Below are 17,642 nucleotides of genomic sequence, written 5' to 3'. Positions count from 1 at the left end.
CAAATCTCGCGGGTTCGAGGCGGTGCTCACGCAAACCTGGGTCGTGCGCGCGGGTTCCTGTCGCCGATACGATCGCCTGGAAATGACAGTGACGATACTCCGAACGAGAGGCGGAAGGAAGGCCGTGGGCGTCCCTTATGTCTCTCACACGACGCGTCGCGTTGTGCCCGTCCGGTTTGAATCGAAAGCGGGAGGGAACACTTCAAAAAATATTTGAATGCGCGAGGCGGGGCGCTCGAGTTCGGTTCGCCAACAATCGAAACTATCACACATGCAGCTAGTTACAAAAAATTGCGAAATTCGCGAAGGTGCCAAATGTTGGCACCCCAAACGCGATTTGAACGGGGGAAGAACAGCCCTTTTTTTCCTTGGGGGAGGGAGAGAAGAGGGTGACGCGTCACGTCGTTCTGGGCACACCGAAGCGCACGCGGCGTATCGCACTCTCAGCGCGCGCGGAGTCCAGAGAAGACTCGAGCCGAGTCCGAGCCGCGTTTTCCCACCGAGCTCGGCCCACACCTCGCGTCGCGCCCGGTCACGCCCGGCGCCCGGCCCTTCCAAGACTCGTCACGTCCTAGGGGGTGCATCGAATCGGTACACCGCGTGCTTAGGAACGACGATGTCCGTGCCGATGTTCGCGTCGTCGCTGCAGGCGGACGAGAACGCCGACGCGTTCATGCTCGGCATGAACTTCTTCTATGATCCGGACTCGTTCGAGTCACCCGCCGTCCTTGCCCTCCGCCAGGACACCGCCAAGTCCCTCCGCAGACTCGGCGCGAGGATCTCGACTGAATACGACAAGGATGCCACGACGCACGTCGTCCTCATGACCACCCAGGGCGGCGCTGAGGCCATGCTCTGCAAGCGCGCGATTAAGGATAGGAAGCGCGTCGTCTCGTGGTCCTGGATCGAGGCTTGCATCCACAAGGGCGAGCTCGTGCCCATCGACGACTGCGTCCTCTACCATCCCCCGCCGACGCTCGACGGCCACCCCGACATGGCCAACGTGCGCGTGTGCGTCACCGGGTACACGGGCGAGCGCAGGCAGCAGCTCATCGACATGTGCAAGTCACTCGGCTGCGAGTACATGCGCGTGCTCGACCGCAAGTCGACCCACCTCGTGTGCTACGAGTTCGAAGGCGCGAAATGGGCCAAGGCGAACCAGACGGGCCTGCAGCGCATCGTGTCGCACAGGTGGCTCGAGGAGTGCCTGAGGCAGTGGAAGCGTCTCGACGAGACCCCGTACACGACGCATAGTGGCAGGGAGGAGGACGAGATGGCGGAGATCGCGGAGGTCCCGGACTCGCAGGATGTTGGTGAGGTTGGTGAGGACGGCGAGGGCGCGGTTCGCGACGACCCGGGGGGAACAGCTGGCGGGAGGAACAGCCTGAACACGTTCGTCACCGAGCTCACCGCAGGGATGGCGCCCGCCGGGGAGGAGGAGGCACCGGCGACCGCACCGCGCAACACCGTGCTCCGCCAGACCGTCGACGCGCCCAGGACCGGCGGTACGGCCGCCACCGGGAGCTTCGTGCCGTCCTCCGGCGGCGGAAGCGGCGGGACCACCACCACCACCCTCAGCCGCGGCGGAAGCGGAAGCTCGGCGGGCAAGGGCATGGAACCCCCCGCCCCCCGCGCCCCGCTCTCTCAGCGGGTGCCGTCCCAGCCCACCCCCGGCGGCGGATCTGCCGTGCTCTCCCCCGACTGGAACGCGCTCGAGGCGCGCCCCTCGCAGCACATCGAGCGATGCGATCGCAACATGAAGGAAGATCCGATGATCCGCAAGATTCGCGAGTCCGGCGCGCGCCCGCCGCCGGAGCTGCAGCGTTTCACCGGTCGCATCGGCTCGCCCACTGCGGTGGAGGCTGCGTTCGGCGGCAGGTTCATCGACAGGCAGCCGCAGCGATGGCACAGGTTCGAGGACCACGACGCGCCCCTCGCGGCGGATTCGTTCGACGCCTTTGTCTCAGACGTCGCGAGCGGAACCTGGGACCCGCGACCGGACGCCGACGTCGACGACGAAACGCACCCGGCGTGGGCGGAGCGGCTCTTGTCGAGGAAGCAGCGATTCGAGGTGCTCGAGTGGAGGCCCGACGACGTCCCAATCGGGCTCAAGTGTGCGCCGCTGCGCGGGGGCGACCAACTGGCGTACCTCGAGGATGAGACGTCCGAGGAGGAGGTATCGCTGTGGACCTCGCTGGCGAGGGACGCCGCGCAGAAGCGCGACCGCGGGCCGCTCGGCGCGGCGGTCATCTCGCGGCTCAGGCTGGAGTCCGCCAAGCAGCCGGATGCCTCGTGGGAGGGCGAAGAGTCCCCGATGCCAGGTCCCGACGCGCTCTGCGTCACCTTTGCGGAGGTATACCTGCCCTTCGGTTTCCACATGTCACACGCGCAGATCGCTCGAATGTACCGGCCGTGTGGCGACGGCTCGCGCAGGCTCCGGATCCGAGACGCGATGGACGTCGTGACCCTCCCGGCGCGGGTCCCGGGGAACCTCCCGGGCGTCACCGTGCACGAGGTTGAGCGCCCGCTGAGCGAGGTGCTCGTCGGGTTTCACGAGCTCCTCGCGGGTCCCACCGAGCCGGACATGACGCAGGCGATCCCGACGCAGGCGGCGCCCGGATCCGGCGCCAAGACCCCCGCCGTGCCAAACGCCGCCGCCACGTGGAGCTTTGATCTCGGCGCGAAGATCTCCGTCGGGGCGGCGGCGCCGGGATCGCGAGCGCGCATCGCCGCGGCGGCGGCGTCGTGCTTCGGCGCGGCGGACACGCAGGAGGAGGAGGAAGAAGGCCTTGGGGAGGACAAGGGTCAGGAGGAGGATGACGAGGGTCAGGAGGAGGAGGACGAGGGTCAGCAGGAGGAGGAAGTCATCGTCGAGGCGCCCAAGACTGGCAGGAAGAAGAGCGACACGCTCTCTGCCGCCAAGGCTGCCGCGGCCGCCGTCCGAAGGGCTGCGAGCGAGGAAGAGGAGGCGATCCACCGCGATCTGGCTGCCGAGCTCGACGAGTGTATCACCCAGAGGCAGGCTGAGGAGAAGGAAGTGGAGGAGGAGGAGGAGGAGGAGGAGGAGGAGGAGGAGGAGGAGGAGGAGGAGGAAGAGATTATCGTTCCCAGGCGTGGCCGCAACAAGAAGCTTGTGATCATGACCCAGGACACCGGCGACAAGAGCACCGGCGCCGTCGCGCCGGGACAGGAGACCCAGGACTGCGCCGGCGCACTGCAGGATCTCGCACCCGCGCGTCCCAGGCGCGGCGGCCGCGGCAAGCCCGCCGACCCGGAGCCTGGCAAGGAGAAGACTCCTCCCAAAACAAAGGCTGCTCCCAAGGCTTTGCCCAAGTCTGTTCCGAAGAAGACGAACCCGCCCAAGGCCAAGGCTGCCCCCGCACCCAAGAAGCCCGCACCCAAGAAGAGGACGCGCGAGGAAAAGGCAAAGGAGGATCGCACCGCCCCCCGCGTCGAGAAGGAGCGGCGACCCCGCGTCGCGCTCAGCGGCTTTTCATCATCCGACTTGACAAAGTACGGCTCGCTGGTGACGCGCCTGGGCGGAACCGTCAGCCCCGGCCACGGCTGGGACGCCGCCGCCACGCACGTGGTGTTCGGCGACCGAGGCGGACGCTCGCTCAAGTTCCTCGCCGCAGCCGCGTCAGGCGTGCCCATCCTCGACGTGTCCTACCTGGACGCGTCCGGTAAAGAGGGCGCGCTGCTGCCGAGGGAGGAGGCTGTGGAGAGGCACCCGTGGAGGGGCGGCCGTGGCGCCGAGATGGGCCTCCTGACCCCCGACGCCGCCGAGCGATGGAACTCGACGCCCGGCCGCAGGGCGTTCGAGGGCCTCTCCGTCGCGCTCGCGCCGTTCGCGTCCAAGAACAGGGAGGAACGCGACATGCTCGCCGCGGTGCTCAGGTGCGGCGGAGCCGTCGTGTCGTCCATCTCCGCCAAGGGCGAACTCGTCCCCGGGGGAGCCGCGCCGGACGTCGCGGTGGTCGACCCGAGCAACACGGGCGACGGACTCAGAGGCAGGGCGGCCGGGGTCGTGGACGCGGTAGCGGGCGGCGCGTGCGTCGCGCCCGAGTTTTTCAAGTCGTGGCTCTCGCGACCGGGCGCGAATCTCTCGCAGCACGTGCTGCACGGGAGCCTGGAATCGGGGAAGCTCGCGGCTTCCGTTCGCGCGTCGCTCGGAGGCGTCGGGGCAGCGCCGCCCGCGCCGAACGACGCCGCCACGTCCATCCCGACGGCGTCGAAGGCGAAGGCCAGGGCGAAGAAGGCGGCGGATGCGACCGATAAGGCCGCCGTGCCGCCTCCGGCTGAAAGCGGGAGGCGCAAGCGGAAGGCTGCGGCGGCTGAGCCACAGCCCGCGAGGTATTCACGCAGGGCGCTGGTTGTCAAGAACTGAGGGAGACGCCAAGGGCAACTACGAGTCGAGCGTACGATAGGTTGAATGCAACGTTTACATTTTCATTACATTGCCGGAGCGCCCTACGTGAATAGGATCATGGTACAACTTGTTTCGGCGGCTTAACTTAAAAGTCGGAGGAACTTGGTTGGGTTGTTATTCCCTTACACGTAGTTCACTGGTTTACAACATTTTCGGAGACAAAGGGTGGCAACTTGGGCACACCGCTTAGTAGAAGCCGAAGCCGGAGGCGGCGTTGGTGAGCACGTTGGCGTGGACGGGGTCCGCGACGTGCGCCTGCCAGTTGGCGATGGGGCCCTCCTGGGTGGCGAGACCCTGCATGATGCAGCCGAGCCACGCGAACATGGAGAGGCGGCAGTGCTTGAGCTCCTTGATCTTGAGCTCCTCGAGGTCACCGGACTCGGCGAGGCCGAGGGGGTCGAAGCGGCCACCGGGGGACACGTCACCGACGGTGAGCTCGTCGAAGACGGGGTCGGAGAGGCCGGTGCGGTAAGCCTCAGCGAGGCCGACGAGGACGACCTCGATGGCGAGGACGGCCCAGAAGGAGGGGTAGCCGGAGCCCTCGGGGGCGAGGGGAGCGACGGCGCCGGGGAACTTGTCCGCGACGGCGGTGCAGTCGTCGGGGGTGCAGAGGGTACCGGCGGTGAACCAGGGGATGCCGGTGCCGTTCTCGGCGGCCCAGGCACCGGTCACGCCGAGCATCGCCCAGCGGCCGTGGATGACCTCACGCTCGGCGTTCTTCTCGGAGCCGAAGGGGATGATGGGGGACTCGCCGCCGCCGGGGTAGGTGCCGAACTCGGGGTAGATGTCGGCCTTGATGACCTTGGAAACAGACTTGGCCTGAAAAGAGGAGAAAGGAGGGCATCGTCGTCGTCAGTCGCGTGTTTTCGGCGGAGCCTTGGCCCGCGATTTCGGCGTTTTTTTGGGCATTTGCCGAAGAAGAGAACGGACACGGAACACGGCGCATGATGCGATGCGCACCTGGATCTTGGTCGCCTTGAGGGCCGCGACGGAGCCGGTGAAGGAGGAGGCAATGCAGGCCATGATTGTAGTAATGAGTTTTGGTGTGTGTGTTGCAAAGTTGCGTGTGCTGGAATGGCGAGGGAGTTGCGGCGAGTCAGCTTTTTACTCACTTTGATGCGAATCAGGCCAACAGAATCTCCCTTTTCGGCCAGTCACAGCGCAGCAATTGATTCTCGTCTCTTGAAAAGCCAATGAAAAGCTCCTGAACTGGATTTCATCGAAGAAAACAAACCATCGATGAGGATTTAGCGGATCCATTCGGCGGCTGCCGCGCTCCCATTGGTCCACAAAGCGAGAATCGGGAACTTTCTAATTTCCCGCGAAGCTCGCGTTGGTTCATTGGTTCAGTACGGTTCGGAGGATTCGCTTTTTCGAGTGCGGGAGCATAAGACTTGTGGAAGCGAGAAGCTTTGTTACAACTCTCCCTTGGCTAACTACCTAACGCTAGAGTCAAGTGGTACAACAGGACGGACTACCATCGTGCGAGGTCGCACAATTTAGTAGAAGCCGAAGCCGGAGGCGGCGTTGGTGAGCACGTTGGCGTGGACGGGGTCCGCGACGTGCGCCTGCCAGTTGGCGATGGGGCCCTCCTGGGTGGCGAGACCCTGCATGATGCAGCCGAGCCACGCGAACATGGAGAGGCGGCAGTGCTTGAGCTCCTTGATCTTGAGCTCCTCGAGGTCACCGGACTCGGCGAGGCCGAGGGGGTCGAAGCGGCCACCGGGGGACACGTCACCGACGGTGAGCTCGTCGAAGACGGGGTCGGAGAGGCCGGTGCGGTAAGCCTCAGCGAGGCCGACGAGGACGACCTCGATGGCGAGGACGGCCCAGAAGGAGGGGTAGCCGGAGCCCTCGGGGGCGAGGGGAGCGACGGCGCCGGGGAACTTGTCCGCGACGGCGGTGCAGTCGTCGGGGGTGCAGAGGGTACCGGCGGTGAACCAGGGGATGCCGGTGCCGTTCTCGGCGGCCCAGGCACCGGTCACGCCGAGCATCGCCCAGCGGCCGTGGATGACCTCACGCTCGGCGTTCTTCTCGGAGCCGAAGGGGATGATGGGGGACTCGCCGCCGCCGGGGTAGGTGCCGAACTCGGGGTAGATGTCGGCCTTGATGACCTTGGACACAGACTTGGCCTGAAAAGAGGAGAAAGGAGGGTATCGTCGTCGTCAGTCGCGTGTTTTCGGCGTCGCGTTGTTCGGGAAGTTTCACCCAAATGCCGGAAGCCGGCGGTTGGACGGAAAGCGCGATATACGCGGTCGATTTGAGTAAATACACACCTGGATCTTGGTCGCCTTGAGGGCCGCGACGGAGCCGGTGAAGGAGGAGGCAATGCAGGCCATTTTTTTGGAGGTTGTGTTGTGTGTGGTTTGCGTTAAGCGTGTGCTGGAAGTGGCGACGATGCGGGCTCGGAACAGCTTTTGCATCGAAATTCGGATTCCCACAATCCGGAACAGCGAGCCACGGCCTCTGAACTCGGCTGAAATCGATTTCCCACGCTCTGATTGGCCACGTGCAGAATCGGGAAAATCGACAGTCTAAGTTCCCAAGATTTGCCCAGCCATCTGTCTCGGGCAAAAAGATTTTTTTGGGGAAGTGCCAAATGGAAGACCGTGGTTGGACGAGACTTCGCAAAATCGCCGCGTTGGTTAAATTTCTTGCTCCAACTGCCCCGTGGCGAGCCTCGCGAATTCACTTCCGCACACGTCTTTCAGACACTCCACCTACACCCACCTACATCAAAAATGGCCTGCATTGCCTCCTCTTTCACCGGCTCCGTCGCGGCCCTCAAGGCGACCAAGATCCAGGTGTGTATTTCACCCGCGAGCGACGCAACTCGCCGTTGACGACATTCGAATGCGGCCCGAAATTTCGGGGAGATGCTCGTTTTCGCGGGCTCGGATCTGACGCCGGAAACACGCGACTGACGACGACGACGCCCTCCTTTCTCCTCTTTTCAGGCCAAGTCTGTTTCCAAGGTCATCAAGGCCGACATCTACCCCGAGTTCGGCACCTACCCCGGCGGCGGCGAGTCCCCCATCATCCCCTTCGGCTCCGAGAAGAACGCCGAGCGTGAGGTCATCCACGGCCGCTGGGCGATGCTCGGCGTGACCGGTGCCTGGGCCGCCGAGAACGGCACCGGCATCCCCTGGTTCACCGCCGGTACCCTCTGCACCCCCGACGACTGCACCGCCGTCGCGGACAAGTTCCCCGGCGCCGTCGCTCCCCTCGCCCCCGAGGGCTCCGGCTACCCCTCCTTCTGGGCCGTCCTCGCCATCGAGGTCGTCCTCGTCGGCCTCGCCGAGGCTTACCGCACCGGCCTCTCCGACCCCGTCTTCGACGAGCTCACCGTCGGTGACGTGTCCCCCGGTGGCCGCTTCGACCCCCTCGGCCTCGCCGAGTCCGGTGACCTCGAGGAGCTCAAGATCAAGGAGCTCAAGCACTGCCGCCTCTCCATGTTCGCGTGGCTCGGCTGCATCATGCAGGGTCTCGCCACCCAGGAGGGCCCCATCGCCAACTGGCAGGCGCACGTCGCGGACCCCGTCCACGCCAACGTGCTCACCAACGCCGCCTCCGGCTTCGGCTTCTACTAAGCAGTTTGCCCGCACATGCACGCACGCTTAGTCTAGTTATCTGATTGTCTAGCTCTAGATAGTTGTGATAGCTCACGCCGACTACTGATGGTTGATAGTGCTCCTGGTCTCTCCTTCCTCTCGAAAGGTCCCAAAAGAAACGACTGATGAGATGGAAAACCGATCAAAAAACGTAGTTTCGCGACTAAAAACTAGCACTTCATCGACACAGCTTGAAACCGTCTTGCTTTCAATTTCATCGGACGGTTCAAATTTTTCACTCAACAGCGCAAAGGCCGCCTTGTCTTTGCGCAGAGCCGCGGACGATCTGACGGGTGACGACGGACGTCGACCCCGACATCGACGAATCGCACCTCCTCGCGAGACTCGTATACCGCCCACGGGATCCACTCGCGGTCGTTCGCGAACGAGGGCGAGCACACGGACACGGCGCCGCGACCGCTTCCGGGCGACCCACCGGGCACCATGGCGGGCTCCAGGGTGAAGCATTCCGAGCTCAGGCAAGCCGTGCGCGACCTGCAGAACAGAGGCCTCCTTCACTCCGCCAGGTGGGCGGCGGAGCAATTGTACGGACTCGAGGACGAAGTCCCGGGCGCGAGGGAGGACGAGGACGACGCGACCCCGGCGGCCGCGCCCGCGACGCCCGCGACCCCGTTCGCGAACGACGACGCCTCGGACGACGAGATGGACCTCGGCACCGATGAGAAACCCGCGAAGCCGCCAGCGACGGCTCCACCCGCGGACGACGCACCCGAGTGGCGCGGACGCGGAGGCACGCCAGAGGCCGCGGGCGACGACTTCATCCTCGCCAAGGCGTACTTCGATCTCGGCGAGTACCGCCGTGCGTCGCACCAGGTGACGGAGAACCGATCGTCCCTCGGAAAGTTTCTGCGCTACTACTCCCTCTACCTCGCGGGGGAGAAGCGCAAGAACGAGGAGATGCTGGAAGTCGGCGGATCCAACCCCGGGGGAAACATCAACGGGCCCGGGGGTAACCCGGGCGGACCGTCCCCACACGCGGCGGGGGGTTCGCGGGGCGTCGTCGGCGGCGTGGGCCCTCGCCCGCGCCGCGACGTCGTCAACGCCGAGCTGGAGACGTTATCGTTCGACTTGGAACTCATCCTCAAGGACGACGCCCCGGCGAACGCGGAGTGCCGCAACGACCCGTTCCTGCACTATCTCTTGGGTCTGGTGCTGGTGGAGAGGGAGTCGCGGGATAAGGCTAAGGTTTCGCTGTGCGCGGCGTGCCGCGGGTACCCGTGCAACTGGGGCGCGTGGGAGGCGCTGATGCCCCTCTGCGCGACAGTGGAGGAGGCGCAGGCGTTGCCCTTACCGGACCACTGGATGCGCAAGTGGTTCATCGCGGCGCTGCAACTCGAATTACAGGATAACCGCAAGGGCTTACAGGCGTACGCCTCGCTGGTGATGGATATTCCCGCTTCGGCGATTGGCGTCGTTCAGATGGCGGTGGGCCACTACAACATGCGCGAGTTTGACCGCGCGCAGAGCATCTTCGAGGACGTGTACAAGGCGGACCCTTACAGGCTCGAGGGCATGGACACGTACAGTAACATCCTATACGTGAAAGAGGCGACCGCGAAGCTGTCTTATCTGGCGCACTGCGCGGTGTTGACCGACAAGTACCGCCCCGAGACGTGCTGCATCGTCGGCAACTACTACTCGCTGAAGGCGCAGCACGAGAAGGCGGTGGTCTACTTCTCCAGGGCACTCCGGCTGAACTGGAAGTACCTCAGCGCGTGGACGCTCATGGGGCACGAGTACGTGGAGATGAAGAATCCCGCAGCGGCGATCGACGCGTATAGGCACGCGGTGGACATTAACCCCCGCGACTACCGAGCTTGGTACGGCCTCGGCCAAACCTACGAGATTCTCACCATGCCCTACTACGCCCTGTATTACTACCAACGCGCGACGCGGCTGCGGCCCAAGGACCCGAGGATGTGGTGCGCGATGGGTCAGTGCTACGAGAGCGACCAGCTGCAGATGACGGTGGCGGCGATCAGGTGCTATCAGAGAGCGCACCAGAACGGTGACCAGGAGGGCATCGCGCTGGGCAAGCTTGCGAAGCTCCACCACGAGGCGAACAACGCCAAGGCTGCCGCGCACTACCACCGTTTAAACCTCGTGCGTCTGCTGGAGGAGGGCGCCGATCAGCACGAAGACACGGTCAAGGCGCTGAGCTACCTCGCGGACTATTACAAGAACACCAAGGACTACGGGAAGGCGGAGGCGTGCTGCATGCGGTTGCTGGATTACGCCGGGCCGGAAAAGCAGCTCGCAAAGGCGCTGCTGCGAGAGATTCACGCCCTCCAGGAGGCTGCGGCGGAGCGTGCGGAGGACACGTCGATGGCCGACGTTTAATTAAAACCCGAGATTCACCCGACGACTCACCCGAACTTGTCCGAGATGCGCCTCAGGAGCCTGGTCAGCCCGGGCGCCACGGACCCCGCCTCATCGGATTCTTCACCCCCGGAGTCTTCATCCGCGGGGTCCCACCCGGCCAGCTCGGCGTCCCTGAGCTCCATCAGCAGCCGCCCGAGCAGGTTCCCGCCCGTTCCGTCCCGTCCCACCCCCCACACCGCGTCCGTCGGCGAATCCTCCAGCACGCACTGCCCCGCCGCCCTCGACCCGAGCAGCAGATTCCTCGGCGCCGCGTGGCGAGTCAGCTTGGCCCTCAGCGCATCGCGCATCACCCGTTCCTTACACTCGTCCCAGTCCGGCCGGATCAAGCGTGGGTTCGTGCGCTGTAACGTGCGCCCGATCCTCGCCGCCTCCTCCGGCGACGACGCCGCGCGAATCGCCTCCATCGCCTCCCGCGCGTCGGGGTCGTCGACGCCGCCGAACTTTTGCGCCTGGTAAAAGTGCTCCACCGTCGGCCACTCGCACATGTTCTTCGCGTCCGTATCGTCCTCAGTTTGTCCTACCCACACCAACGGCGCGTCGATGGGATGCGGAGAAAAGTTGGACAACGCGCCGTTGACGTCCCAGCTCTTGTAGAACCGCATGGATGCGTCCGTGCCCGCCCTTTCCCGTGAGGCTCGCTCCGCGGCGGCTTCGACGATTTCGAGCGGATCCTCGGTCCACGCGTCTGTGCCGTCGTTTGTGCCTCCTCCTTCCGGGCTCTCCGCCAGCGCGCCCGTGGACGACGCGGGGGGCAAGTACCCGATGATCAGCACGTCCCGACCGTGTTTACGAATGCCCAGGCCCCTGAGCGCGAGCGCGTCAGTCATGCGCTCCAAACCCGTCTCCCCCACCGGGCTCGGCGCGGGTCCCCCCGACGATCCGACGATCTTCGGAGCCACGAAGGCCATCACGTGGTGGAAGACCCCGTCCGTCAGCGCGGGCCCCGCGAGGCCCCCGCCGCACTCCCAGAACAGCTGCAGGTACCCCCGCTTGGCGCAGTAGTCCGCCACGGCGCCCGGCGTGAGCTCGTCGAACTCCACCACCTCCACCCCGAGCGCCCTCAACTCCGCCTGGAACTCGCGCCGAGCTCCCGCGACTGTCATCACGATCGTATTGGCCTCGTCGGTGTTCCAGAGGTTGGTCCTCGGCTTTCGCACGCGAACCTTCGCGTCCATCGCGCCCGCGTCGGCGTCCTCCTCGAAATCTCCCGTCCCCAGGCCGTAGTTGGCATCCTCCGTCCCGGGCAGGTCCATCGTTCGCGAGAGGACGATCCTCGCCGGCCTGTGCCCGCCGTCCCTGCGGGTCGTGAGGTTCGGGTTGTCTCGCCGCACGGTGGTGCCGCCGACGACCACGGCGTCCGACCTCGCGCGCTCCGCCCACACCTGCTGCCTCGCGGCGGGACCCGTGACCCACGCGCTGTGCCCCGAGGTCGTGGCGATCTTCCCGTCGACGGTCATGGCGTACTTGAAGATGCTAAACGGCCTGCCCGTCGCGACGCGATGCAGGAGATGGCGGTTGGCGTCGCGGCACCGCGCGATGCCCTCGGCGACGGCGGAGGCGGCGCGTTCGTCCGCGGCGGACGTGAACCGGGAGGTGAACTCCCCGAGGACGTCCACGCGGACGCCCGCGTCGCGGAGCGCCGCGACGGCTTGGCCCCTGACGCCCGCGACCGGGTGGAGGATCCCGACGACGACGCGCGATACCCGCGATCGGACGAGGGCGTCCACCGCGGCGTCCTCGCCGACGGCCGGTCCGTGCGCGGGCTCCAAGTTGAGGTACGCGACGCCGCCGTCCGCGCGCGCGCCCGCCTCTCGCACCGCGAGCACCTCCGAGCGCACGCCGCCCTGGCCCATCTGGAAGGTCCGCGCGACCACCGCGCCGGCGGAATCGAGCAGCACGCACCCGCTCCGCGGGTGAGGTTGGACCAGCCCGTCGGAGCCGTGCGACAGCTCGGCGGCGCAGAGAACGTGGGCGAGGTCGTCGTCCGTGAACGTGAACCGCGCGGATTGCGAGCGGGACGGCGCGCCGGGCGGGTCCGAGAGCGCGGCGGCGCCCCGCCGACCCCGCATCGCCGGTTTACCCCTCGGCACCGCCGCCCGCAGCGGAGAATCGTGGGGCGTCCGCGCTCGATACGCCGCGCGCGCGGGATCGGACGCTCGACTCGCGAGCGACTGCATGCCGATTCGCCCTCCGCCTTCGCGGTCGCGCGTGGGACGACCCCGGTGAACCGCGCTGTGACGATCCCACGCCACGTCCACTGAGAATTTTATCTCCGCTGATGATGACGGTGACAAAAAGAAACCTTCCGTCGATGCCGCGGGCACTCGCTTCACGCGCCGCGCGCCGAGTCCCGATGTCCGCGTCCACCTCCCCGAACGCTCCGTCCTCCCTCAAGGGCGGCATCGATGGCGACGAGTACACGGTGACTCCGGAGATGATCGCCGCGTTCGAGAGGGACGGGTACGTGCACATCCCCGGTGTCCTGACCGAGGCCGAGATGGCTGAGGTCGAGGAGCCCATGATGAGGTTCATCAAGGGGGAGGTGCTCCCGGAGGGTAAGGACCTTTGCGACATGTCCGGCGCGGTGGACCGAACCCCCGACGAGTACACCGTCTTCAACGCGATGTTGCCCAGGCGATACCTCCCGTCGATGCAGGGAAACGTGTTCGAACGGCGCGCCGCGTCCATCGCCCGGCAGCTCACCCGCGGCAAGGACATGTCCATCGACTACGATCAGCTCCTTGCGAAGCGCCCCGGGTCCCCGGACTCCATCTTCGCCTGGCATCAGGACCTGGCGTACTGGCCGCCGCTGGAGAAGGACCCGGCGACTGCCACGTGCTGGCTCGCCATCGACGACTCCAACGTCGCCAACGGGTGCATGAGGTTCCTCCCGGGCAGTAACAAGGAATCGACGCTGCGAAAGCACGCTCCGGTGAGGATTAGCAAGGGCAGGATGGACGAGGAGAGCTCGCACGCGCTCGCGACGACGCTGTCGCCCGCGGACGAAGCCGCGGTGCGAACGGTGGAGATCAAGCGCGGGGACATCACGGTTCACGATCAGCGGGTGGTGCACGGGTCGGGACCGAACAACTCGGAGGGTTGGAGGCGGGCGTACGTGCTGGCGTTTAGGACGAAGGAGATGGTGGAGGAGGAGCGTCGGCTGGGGTTTTCGCACTCACACAACGACGAGTTCAACTGGGACGCGTTCCACGCGTGGCAGGAAAAATCAGACGCGGAGTGAGGCGCAGCCCAGATAACATCAGGACCAGAGGCGCTCGCGGGTTCGGCTCGTTTGTTACGTAAAGCATTGCGTTTCGTATTAAAAGATCAGCCGCGCGTCGTGCTAAGGACGCGCGGGTACACCTCCACGCTCGTAGGCCACGCTCCGGGAGTCGAATTAATGTTATTATAGTGGTCCGAGAACCAAGAGAAAAAACAGCGTCAAGGGGATGCCACCCCCCGGCGCCACACCCACCAAATGAATGTTTAGGCCATGACAGCCTCCTGGGGGGCGGCTGCCTTCTTCTTCTTGCTCTTCTTCACCTTCTTCTTCACCTTCTTCGTCTTCTTCGGCGTCGCCTTGGCCGCCGACCTCGTCGTCATCGTCGCGTGGATGGGCAGGCCGAGCGCGAAGAGCCTGGTCTGGTCGCCAAAGTGGTTGTTCGCCAGCCTGCCGAGACCCGTCGCCGTGATGGCCGACATGAGCGTGGTGAGCCGCTCCGTCATCCAGCGATCGGCGCCGCCGATGAGCTGGTAGCGGAGGTTGCAGCTGAGGCCCATGAAGGCCCCCATGCCCAGGACGGACGTCTTGAGGTCCGGCATGGGAATCGTCGGCTCGAAATCGTCACCCTCCCTCTTTTTGTGCAAACCCACGAGAGCCTTGTTCAACCCGTGGAACACGCCGCCGGTGATGGCACCGAGCGCGGAGAGCTCCGCCGCCTTCAGTCCGACGGACGCCGCGCGCATGCCCATGGTGTACTGCCTCAGCGGGCCCTGCCTGTCGAATGCGTTGTTGGGGACAGAGTCCAACACCCGCTGCCACGCGTGCTTGTGCTGCGCGCCAAAGTTACGGCAAGGGGTGAGGCACCAGACGGTCATGGCGTTCACGAGCGAGAGCTGAGCGATGTTGGCCGCCGCCAGGTCCCACTCGTCCTTGAGCCTGTCACCGCGGTGCGCCGCCTCGTACATCAGTCCGCCCGCGATCGTCACCGTCTGCTCAAAGCCCAGCTTCCACAGAAACGCAGGATCCGCCATGAGCCGCCCGATGAACGCCCTGGACACCGGGAGCGGGGTGGAGCGCGACACCGCGCGCACCACGGACGGACGAATGTCCACCGACATGAACCGAACCAGCTGTGAGGAGGACACGATGCCCATCTCGATCGCCATGCGGATGGCCGCCGGGAGGGTGGTCAGAGTCTTGAACCACTCCTCCATGATGGCGTTGATGGCGTTGCGATCGTAGCGCTCCTCGAGGGGTGCGCGGGTGGAGATGAAGCTGTCGCCCTCGCCGTCTTCGTCGCCCTCGTCGTAGTAGTCATCGTCATCGCCCTCGTCGCCGTCGCCGCCGCCGCCTCCGTTCTTGATGCCGCCGCCGTTGCCGCCGTTGCCGCCGCCGTCCGCGAGGCGAGCCTTGCTCGTTTGCTGGACAGCCTGGCCGGTGGTGAAGCTGGTCCTCTCGAGCGTCGCCGCGCCGCCGCCGCCGAGCTGGGAGCCGATGTTGACCTTGTTATCGATCTTCATCGCCGCGTCGAACTTGCCCCTGGCAGACTGTTGTTCAGAAGAGGGAGGAGAGGAGATGTCAGTGAGAGTCAGCGGGGTGAGAATTGGCAAAGAATCCGACGAGTTGTCGCCGGGACCCCTCGTTCTCGAGTAAAAAGCCGCAATTTGGGGTTTGCGACGCCCGCGAAGCGCGCCTCGACGCGCGCGTCGAGCGAACCCGGCGCCCGTTGAGGGTCCAATCTCGACGGAAACGCGGTTTAATTCACGATACTCGGGCCGCGTACGTACCTCGGCGGGGTCGTAGACGTCGGCGTTGGCGTACACCCTGACGGAGGCACGGACGGCCCCGGGCCTCGCTGCGAAGCGAACCCGGACGACCGGAACACCGGCCGAGAGCGACTGCGGGCGACGCGCGGTGGCGAGGCTGACAGGTGCCGCGCGGGGGTACCCGCGGGAGGCAACCACAACCTTGGACGCGCGCGCCGGAGCGCGGGAGCGCGCGACCGCGGGGGAGGACCCCGCGAACGGCGCGGAGAGGACGCTCGCCTGGGCAGCCATTTCTTTCGCTTCACGAAAGTCGCGAGCAAAAAATCAGCAACCGTCGGAAGCCGGGCGTGGCCTCTGGGTTGTATGCGATTAACTCCGCTTTGTCTGCGACGCGCTGCTTGCGACGACGCTTCCAGCCGGGTTAAGTCGACTTGAGGGTGAAGGTGTAGGTAGTGCGGAGTAGAATGGCGCCTAAAGTCTCCGAGATTCTCCAAATGTTTGTTCGTCGTGCTATCCACCGGCCACGCTCAGCCTTCCACTGGCTTCTATTGCGCCAGTGTATCTCGATTTTTTGGTGAACTTTATGCGTGCCGGGGGGAAATGACCGTTCGTGAACCGTAAAATAGCCCCAAATAAAAAGGTCCAGTCATAAATGGTGAGTCACCCCCACTCAAAACGCCCTTTTCGGACTTTTCATTGGCTGCGAAGGGGCAAACCGAACGCAGATCGAATCGGAGGTCCAGATTCACCTGAAAAGCCCATAGCGTCCGATCTCGGGTCTCCAACCCCAGGAAAAAATCCACTGTTGGATTTTTTGGCCCCGAGCTCGAACAGGCGGACAGTTGGGAGGGGCCAGCGAGTTTGGCTGGGCCTTCCGGCTGCCGGCGCGGTGGGCACCATTTCCCCTTGATAGAGATTGGCGCTCTTTTACCTTCTCATCGGGCTCCCCTCGACACCACTTCGATATGTCCACCGCCGCCCGCGCCGTTATCGGCCGCGTCGCTCCTTCTCTCCGCTCCCTCAGGCGCACCAGCGCCGTCCGCGCGCCCGCAGCCCGCACCCGCACGGTCATGTCCGCGGCTCCCGCCGCGCCCCCGACCTACCTCCTCCTCACCCTCGACTACGTGCCGGACATCCTGGAGAAGCGCGACCCGTACAGGGCGGACCACCTCGCCGGCGCCAAGGCGCAGCACGATGCGGGCAAGTGCGTCATCGCGGGTGCGCTCCAGGATCCGGTGGACAAGGGCGTGTTCGTGTTCAAGGACTGCGACGAGGCGCACGTCAAGGCTTTCGTGGAGGCGGATGCCTACTACAAGAACGGGCTCGTGACCGGGTACACCATCCGCCCTTGGATGATCGTCGTCGGCGCCAACTGATTGGCGCCGCGTAGCTAGTCAGCTTTGTTTTTAGTCGCGCGTGTGATGATGAAACTCCAGGGCGAAGAATGTACGACGCGATCCCTCGCGCTCCTACGCTGCTGTTCAAGAACCTATCCGGGCAGCACACCCCCTACTTGACCTGCTTTACGACCCACCTCAGCCCCTCCTCCAACCCGGTGCCGTCCTTCGCGCTGCACGCCTGGATCTGCCACGGTCTATCCTTGATGTTGAACAAGCTGAGCGACTCCGCGATGTCGTCCGCGCTCTGCGCCTGCAGCAAATCGCTCTTGTTCGCAAACACCAGCAAGGGCACTGTCGCGAGCTTGTCCTCACCGAGGATCTCGTTAAGCTCGTACCCGGCCTCGTCCACGCGCTTGCGGTCCGCGGCGTCCACGACGTAGATGAGCGCCTCGGTGTTTTCGTAGTAGTTGCGCCAGTACGGTCGGATGGTCTTCTGCCCTCCGATGTCCCACACGTTGAGCTTGAACCCGTTGTGGAGGATGCTCTTGATGTTGAAGCCCTGTGTCGGTGTGGTGGTGGTGATGTCCTCGTCGCTCAGCTTGCGGAGGATAGTGGTCTTCCCTGCGTTGTCCAGGCCGAGGATCAGGATGCGAGCCTGGGGGAGGGTTGTGGGACGAGCGGGGACGGGTTGGTCAGTCGGTCGCCAGGAAACGGAGAGGTGCCCGAAGGAGCGTGTAGTTCCCCCGCGCGGCACGGGTGACGCCGGGAGACTGTGGAGCGTGTTATCGGCGCGCATACCTCGCCGCCCGACTTCCTGAGACGTCTGAGAAGGCTGAGAAGGCCCATCTTGGTCCTTTATCCGTACGCGTC

At 65.1% G+C, this 17,642-nt stretch overlaps 11 protein-coding genes across 11 annotated transcripts; 6 read left to right on the top strand and 5 right to left on the bottom strand.

Annotated features, from left to right (window-relative positions):
* Positions 1–616: 616 nt before the first annotated feature.
* MICPUN_56049 (predicted protein) lies at positions 617–4,387 on the top strand (the record flags this gene model as incomplete). The annotated part of the gene is made up of 1 exon (XM_002500066.1): positions 617–4,387. The coding sequence occupies one exon, from the start codon at positions 617–619 to the stop codon at positions 4,385–4,387; it is 3,771 nt and encodes a 1,256-aa protein (XP_002500112.1).
* Positions 4,388–4,422: 35 nt separating this feature from the next.
* On the bottom strand, positions 4,423–5,500 carry LHCP2.6 (prasinophyte specific chlorophyll a/b-binding protein, chloroplast precursor). Its single transcript, XM_002499585.1, has 2 exons — positions 5,390–5,500; positions 4,423–5,248 (listed from the first exon to the last, which is right to left on the bottom strand). The coding sequence occupies exons 1-2, from the start codon at positions 5,450–5,452 to the stop codon at positions 4,616–4,618; spliced, it is 696 nt and encodes a 231-aa protein (XP_002499631.1). The 5' UTR covers positions 5,453–5,500; the 3' UTR covers positions 4,423–4,615.
* Positions 5,501–5,818: 318 nt separating this feature from the next.
* On the bottom strand, positions 5,819–6,809 carry LHCP2.5 (prasinophyte specific chlorophyll a/b-binding protein, chloroplast precursor). The gene is made up of 2 exons (XM_002499584.1): positions 6,706–6,809; positions 5,819–6,561 (listed from the first exon to the last, which is right to left on the bottom strand). Exons 1-2 carry the CDS (start codon positions 6,766–6,768, stop codon positions 5,929–5,931), a joined length of 696 nt encoding a protein of 231 aa, XP_002499630.1. The 5' UTR covers positions 6,769–6,809; the 3' UTR covers positions 5,819–5,928.
* A 319-nt stretch (positions 6,810–7,128) lies between these two features.
* LHCP2.7 (prasinophyte specific chlorophyll a/b-binding protein) lies at positions 7,129–8,128 on the top strand. Its single transcript, XM_002500065.1, has 2 exons — positions 7,129–7,233; positions 7,387–8,128. Exons 1-2 carry the CDS (start codon positions 7,171–7,173, stop codon positions 8,017–8,019), a joined length of 696 nt encoding a protein of 231 aa, XP_002500111.1. The 5' UTR covers positions 7,129–7,170; the 3' UTR covers positions 8,020–8,128.
* A 356-nt stretch (positions 8,129–8,484) lies between these two features.
* APC8 (predicted protein) lies at positions 8,485–10,401 on the top strand (the record flags this gene model as incomplete). The annotated part of the gene is made up of 2 exons (XM_002500064.1): positions 8,485–8,967; positions 9,109–10,401. The coding sequence occupies 2 exons, from the start codon at positions 8,485–8,487 to the stop codon at positions 10,399–10,401; spliced, it is 1,776 nt and encodes a 591-aa protein (XP_002500110.1).
* A 26-nt stretch (positions 10,402–10,427) lies between these two features.
* Positions 10,428–12,512, bottom strand: MICPUN_78573 (predicted protein; the record flags this gene model as incomplete). The annotated part of the gene is made up of 3 exons (XM_002499583.1): positions 10,428–11,064; positions 11,125–11,606; positions 11,712–12,512. The coding sequence occupies 3 exons, from the start codon at positions 12,510–12,512 to the stop codon at positions 10,428–10,430; spliced, it is 1,920 nt and encodes a 639-aa protein (XP_002499629.1).
* Positions 12,513–12,796: 284 nt separating this feature from the next.
* MICPUN_98894 (predicted protein) lies at positions 12,797–13,684 on the top strand (the record flags this gene model as incomplete). Its single annotated transcript, XM_002500063.1, has 1 exon — positions 12,797–13,684. One exon carries the CDS (start codon positions 12,797–12,799, stop codon positions 13,682–13,684), a length of 888 nt encoding a protein of 295 aa, XP_002500109.1.
* A 53-nt stretch (positions 13,685–13,737) lies between these two features.
* MICPUN_90010 (hypothetical protein) lies at positions 13,738–15,484 on the bottom strand. Its single transcript, XM_002499582.1, has 2 exons — positions 15,454–15,484; positions 13,738–15,213 (listed from the first exon to the last, which is right to left on the bottom strand). The coding sequence occupies exon 2, from the start codon at positions 15,184–15,186 to the stop codon at positions 13,930–13,932; it is 1,257 nt and encodes a 418-aa protein (XP_002499628.1). The 5' UTR covers positions 15,187–15,213; positions 15,454–15,484; the 3' UTR covers positions 13,738–13,929.
* Positions 15,485–16,084: 600 nt separating this feature from the next.
* Positions 16,085–16,342, top strand: MICPUN_56057 (predicted protein; the record flags this gene model as incomplete). Its single annotated transcript, XM_002500062.1, has 1 exon — positions 16,085–16,342. One exon carries the CDS (start codon positions 16,085–16,087, stop codon positions 16,340–16,342), a length of 258 nt encoding a protein of 85 aa, XP_002500108.1.
* Positions 16,343–16,357: 15 nt separating this feature from the next.
* MICPUN_107734 (predicted protein) lies at positions 16,358–16,872 on the top strand. Its single transcript, XM_002500061.1, has one exon. It carries the CDS (start codon positions 16,398–16,400, stop codon positions 16,806–16,808), a length of 411 nt encoding a protein of 136 aa, XP_002500107.1. The 5' UTR covers positions 16,358–16,397; the 3' UTR covers positions 16,809–16,872.
* A 69-nt stretch (positions 16,873–16,941) lies between these two features.
* MICPUN_98896 (predicted protein) lies at positions 16,942–17,618 on the bottom strand (the record flags this gene model as incomplete). The annotated part of the gene is made up of 2 exons (XM_002499581.1): positions 16,942–17,427; positions 17,571–17,618. The coding sequence occupies 2 exons, from the start codon at positions 17,616–17,618 to the stop codon at positions 16,942–16,944; spliced, it is 534 nt and encodes a 177-aa protein (XP_002499627.1).
* Between the last annotated feature and the right edge of the window lie 24 nt (positions 17,619–17,642).

This window comes from Micromonas commoda, chromosome 2 (genome assembly GCF_000090985.2).
Source record: "Micromonas commoda chromosome 2, complete sequence".
Lineage (NCBI taxonomy): Eukaryota > Viridiplantae > Chlorophyta > Mamiellophyceae > Mamiellales > Mamiellaceae > Micromonas > Micromonas commoda.
This window is presented reverse-complemented; position numbering and strand designations above follow the sequence as displayed.